Below are 5730 nucleotides of genomic sequence, written 5' to 3' on the forward strand. Positions count from 1 at the left end.
AAAATTATTCTACACACACGATCTTCAGAAAAATGGTGACATTGATGCGCAACAAATCCGTTCAAGTGATAATCCAACAGATTTATTCACTAAATCTTTGCCAACTTCAACTTTTGAGAAGATGGTATACAAGATTGGAATGCGGAGACTCAAATATTTGAAACAAGGTTTTCATCAGGGGGAGTAAAATACGCGATGCACTCTTTTTCCCTTACTAAGGTTTTTTCCCATGGGGTTTTCCTTATAAGGTTTTTAATGAGGCACCTAGCAATGCGTCTTACTAAATATGTGTACTCTTTTTCCTTCACTGGGATTTTTTCCCACGTAGTTTTTCCTAGTAAGGTTTTAATGAGGCACATTATCTTTTAATGAACATCCAAGGGGGAGTGTTATAAATATATTATATTATGGATGTTCATTTAGTACTCCGTTGTAAATAAGCTTCCTGAAGAAGCTTATCCATATGGGACTCCACCGTAAATATGTTTATCTATTTAGTACTATATTGGAAATAAGCTTCCTGAAGAAGCTTATCACTTCGGTACCCGGTTATGGATAAACATTACCCCCAGTAGAAGTTTATCCATATCGGGTATAATAAACTTATCTTTTCAGTACCCAGTTATGGATAAACATTACCCCCGGTAGAAGATTATCCATACCGAGTATAATAAGTTTATCCATTCAGTACTCCGTTATGGATAAATATTGCTCTCAGTAGAAGATTATCCATATCTGGTACTTATAGGAGCTTACACAGCAGCTTGTAGCAGCTTACACAGCAGCTTGTAGTAGCAGCTTACAGAGCAGCTTCCTTTCTTCTATAAATAGAAGAGATTTCAGTTCATTATGTACATCAGTTTGAGTTCGAATAATATATCAGTTTCTCTATATACTTGTCTTTACTTTACGGTCTTTGTTTTATAACAATTGGTAAATTGTTTTGAAACAACAACAATTTCATACGCATTCCATTTGAAGTATTAAAATTGCCTTTTAAGATTGAGGAGCAGCTATTTGACCTCAATCTGCTCTTATGACTTCGATTTTTGGAAATATTTAAATAGAAAAAAAAAATTAAAAACAGGCAAAGTTAGAGAGCAAATTACAAAATTGCAAACAAAAAAGACATTTTAATCGACGGTTCAAAAGAAATCAAATCAATCCATCAAGAGAAACCCTAGAAATCAACCCAAATCCCTTTAGGTTTGCCACCATATAAAAACCCTCACGTGCTCGACTCGGCAACCTCTCGCCTCCTTCGCCCTTCTTGCTCCTCTGCGTTACACTACTACTGTCGAAGCTCTAGCTTCTCTGTTCAATCAAAAAATTTGCACTGATGTCGGACGAGGAGCACCAATTTGAGTCAAAGGCAGATGCCGGTGCATCTAAAACTTACCCTCAACAAGCTGGTACTATCCGTAAGAACGGTCATATCGTCATCAAAGGCCGTCCCTGCAAGGTTTCATTTTTTTGCTACTCTTTCGTTTCAGTGTTTGTATGCATTCATATAATTTTATTTGACACAGCTGATTTGTTATTATGGTGTAATTGATTGAATGTATCTGTGTGTGTGTGTTTTTTTTTGGGGGGGGGGGGTTACAGATGTATTTGCTGTTGCTATTTTAGATCTGATGCTCTGTGAATTTCTGGTTTTCATCTCTTTTTTTTCGTTTGTTTTTAGTGTATGTTTTTTGGGTGTGATTGCTTACTGGGATATGCAGTGATTATTGGGATATCTATTTTGGATTTTAGATCTGATGACTGTGTGGTTAATAGCACTTGTGATTAATTAAGATTCTTTTTGTTTCGAGTGTACATATCTTTTGGTATGTTGCCCCCGGGCTTTGGTTTGTTGGTAAGAGCGCACACATGCTCTGTCCGTTTGGAGCATGTCACACCCTGCTGCATAAAAAAGCCTGGTATGTATTTAAGTGGAGAGGAGTAGAGGAACGGGCCCATGACCCAACTAGTTTTGAATTGTGTGGCTATTGTCCTTTGAGGGTTTCTTGGTTATCAACATAAAAATCTTTGGTATGTTTGTTAGAATTTAAGACTTTGAGGTTCTGGAGTTTTGTGCTTCATCCAAGTGATTAGGAGCACAAATGGAGGGGAATTGGCTATAAAGATTCATATTGTTGATTGATTGCTTTAATATGTGTCGTGATTGGACGGTTCTGTTTTGTGCAATTATGGTAGATTTGATTCTTACCTTGAAAATAGAGTAGCATAGTGCTTGGCATCTTATAATTACTGAGAGAGCAAGAGTGGGAAAGGGCCACCGTTGGGTTTGTGTATAGGGTCTTTTGATGGGTGGGTGAGTGCGGTTTTGCCGCAGCGGAAGGGAAAGAGGATTTGGTATTTAGCTTCTGAAAAACCTTGTAAGTTTATTTTACTACTTTTTGGTGTTTATATTTCTAATGTTCAATTTATTTTTTCATAGATGTTATGGATTCTATGCAACTTCATTTGTTGTATATCTAACCGTTAAAATTTTAGTAAAATTTAGTCTGCCTAATTTTTTCTTGTTAAACTGTCATAGTTATGGTGGCCCATTTAGATAATCTGCATCAAGTAACATACTGATTCTGCTTCAGGACATATCATAGATGCATTTGCGGTTTAACTCATTGTTGCATTAATTCTACTATAAGCATAGTTCTAATTTCGATGCCTTTGATAACAGGTTGTGGAAGTCTCTACATCCAAAACTGGAAAGCACGGTCATGCAAAATGTCATTTTGTCGCTATTGACATCTTCACTGGAAAGAAGCTTGAGGATATTGTTCCCTCTTCACACAATTGTGATGTATGTGCCTCCCCTTTTCTTGTTCACCACGTGTTTATTGCCCATCTTAGCCCCAATTTTCCGGTTATAGTTGTGCTAATATTTAGTAATTATGTGTTCAAATTGCAGGTGCCCCATGTTAATCGTACAGATTATCAGCTTATTGACATCTCTGAAGATGGATTTGTATGTGCCTACATTCCCTTGTCCGACTCCTTTTTATATTTTTGATTGATGTGGTCTGATGTTGCTACACAATGTTACAGGTGAGTCTGCTCACTGAGAATGGTAACACCAAGGATGACCTTAGGCTTCCTACTGATGACAACCTCCTTACACAGGTTAGCAAGAATTTGTCTAATCCAAAGTTGTACTTTTCGATCAAAGTGTGCAGCAGCTTATTTCAGTTGCTGTATGTAGCCTCTAATTCTTTCACAAGCTCATTGAATGTCTGTCGTAATAGTTTATTAGCTTGCCATTTCGTGAGAGAGGCACCTTTATGTCTTTGAGCTAAATAAGTGATGGTGCAGATATTGGCCAGAATTCTTCAGAGTTTGGCTGGTTGTCATTTGTTGTTTTTGTTAACTGTAGCTTAGAGTTAGCACTATGCAGTTGCTGATTAAATTTTAATGTGTTGAATTCAGATCAAGGATGGTTTTGCTGAGGGAAAAGACCTTGTTGTGTCTGTCATGTCAGCCATGGGTGAGGAGCAGATTTGTGCCCTGAAGGATATTGGTCCCAAGTAAATCTCTCGATTGGAGATTGTTCGATGCGAAGTTCTTTACTACCTTAAGTTGGATAGATATTATAGTCATGGAAAAAGGTATGGTCTTATGGACCAACTTGTTCAAGAATATTCTTCAGGATTCTCGGACCATTGCGAGTTAGATTTTCGTATTTTTGTTATTTTAACTTGTGTTCGTCTGAATTTTGTTCTACCTTAAAGCTTTTTTCAAAATTTGGTGTGGGAAAATGTTACCTGCAGCTGCATACATTCTTCACCAATTCGACTTCACCAAAATCTTCTCCTGCATTTTGAGCAAATCATTTAACATATTAAGGTAGATATCTTAACTTTTTGAGGTTATACTCCAATAAAGGCTGTCATATGGCTAATTGGGTTCCCATCCCTGGCAAATTGTGTAGGCTTTATAGGCCTATTTTGTTATCTAAGAAATGGATGCGCTTCATGTAGAATGACCCGTAGACATAAATTTAGATCTATGATAAAGTAGATAACAAAAAAATACTGGTACGATTAGATGTTGCCATGATTTACCTTGTGTGAGTCAACCTGTCTTGTCAACTGTTTGCCAAAGTCTAAAATTGGCAAGTTTTTCATATATTCATACTTTTGCTTGGCATATAAACTAAAAATAAATTTTCATTTTTACTTGTCACTTTATGCATATCAAGAGAAAGAGAAGACAAACTCTTTTTTGTTTGTTATACCCACAATATTTATTACTCGTTTCAAATCATTTTTTCAAATCCAATAGAATATGTATCAATTAATATGGGTATCATGGTAAATTATGCACTTCATTTATTATTTCTTAAGGGGCGTGAAAAGTCAGAACGTCCCTATTCAATTAAGGTGTATAGAAGAACATTCGTATTTCAACATCCCATGTGAATCGAGATCATAAAGATGAAATGTACAGTAACAGTTTCTGTCTTTGTCAGGCCAATTTTGGTCGTCCTAATGTTCATTTTTAATGCTAGCACTAGTATAGAAGGCTAGAACCTAGAAGTGCAATGAGATTGTCTTTGAGACAAAAATCATTAAAGTTTTGGTTGCGGGTGTAGATGATGAACCCACTGTAATCGGGTTAAATATATTTACTTAGTTGAACATTAAAAAGATATTTTCCATAATATTTAGTCAAAGTTGAGTGGCTTTTTTGTTACAAATATATTTTAGTGACTTACATGCAATAAAGTGAAAGCTGAGTGATAAATTTGTGAAAATTTCGACACTAAATCGACACATATTACCAATCATTTTGTTATCCATACGACAAGTAAATATAACTGAGAATGTTGATCAAGTTATGCATATCTGCTGAAATTTCTAAACTTTTAAGTCAATCAACAATATGTGGCTTCACTCACATATTTTGTATTTGTTCTCAGCACAATCTGCTCCTATATGGTAAATTATGTTTCGACTTTTGTAGCAGATCGTTACGGTATAAGCGTATATCGATGTTTTTCACTAAAACAGGTAAAGAGAAAGAGAAATTTTCATGAAGCACTATCTTTTAGTAATAATTAGTCATCTATAGATATCGTTTGCTATATTACGGATTATAGATACCTTTTTTTGTGGTTATAAGATGTATTTGATGTATTTAAGCTATTGTATTCATGAATTCAATAGCAAAAATAGGCGTGAATCAGAGAAGTTGTTGTATTCGAGTATATTCGACTGTATTCATGGAGTGAAATGTGAGATTACAGTTGGACAGATTATTGTATTCGACTATATTCACAGCGTGAAATAGGGGATTACACTGTTTTTAAAACGGAAAGTGAATCAATTAACATAATAGACTCCTAATATAACTCAACAAACTCAATTATAACACACAAATTTTGTATTTTTCAGTTATAAAAAAGATTCTCAATCGCAAAATACCCAAAAACATAGCAATCTTCAGAGAAATTATATAATACATCTGAATACATAAAATATATTAATTAAAAAAAACATATGAATACATTCATGGCATATAGCGAGACAATGGATACAATGAAATAGATAGAATACAGAGGGATACATTGAAATACAATGAGAAAAAAGGACATTGAATACAATGAAATACATGGAATATAACGAGATACATTGAATTACAATGAAAAAAAAGATAGTGAATACAATAAAATACATAGAAATACAACGAGATACACTGAAATGCTCTTAAAAAAAAGGTAACAGA

General features: G+C 34.8%; 1 protein-coding gene across 1 annotated transcript; it reads left to right on the top strand.

The window, feature by feature from the left end:
• The first annotated feature begins 1219 nt into the window (after positions 1-1219).
• Positions 1220-3746, top strand: LOC107784938 (eukaryotic translation initiation factor 5A-2). Its single transcript, XM_075237069.1, has 5 exons — positions 1220-1462; positions 2687-2809; positions 2918-2974; positions 3055-3129; positions 3433-3746. Exons 1-5 carry the CDS (start codon positions 1340-1342, stop codon positions 3532-3534), a joined length of 480 nt encoding a protein of 159 aa, XP_075093170.1. The 5' UTR covers positions 1220-1339; the 3' UTR covers positions 3535-3746.
• The last annotated feature ends 1984 nt before the right edge of the window (positions 3747-5730 follow it).

This window comes from Nicotiana tabacum, chromosome 18 (genome assembly GCF_000715075.1).
Source record: "Nicotiana tabacum cultivar K326 chromosome 18, ASM71507v2, whole genome shotgun sequence".
Classification (NCBI taxonomy): domain Eukaryota; kingdom Viridiplantae; phylum Streptophyta; class Magnoliopsida; order Solanales; family Solanaceae; genus Nicotiana; species Nicotiana tabacum.

Excerpts from the sequence above, each read along its gene's own strand:
- LOC107784938 (XM_075237069.1), top strand. The coding sequence starts at position 1,340 with ATGTCGGACGAGGAGCACCAATTTGAGTCAAAGGCAGATGCCGGTGCA. Across the intron at positions 1,463-2,686 it reads TCAAAGGCCGTCCCTGCAAG|GTTGTGGAAGTCTCTACATC; the intron begins GTTTCATTTTTT and ends CTTTGATAACAG. Across the intron at positions 2,810-2,917 it reads CCTCTTCACACAATTGTGAT|GTGCCCCATGTTAATCGTAC; the intron begins GTATGTGCCTCC and ends TTCAAATTGCAG.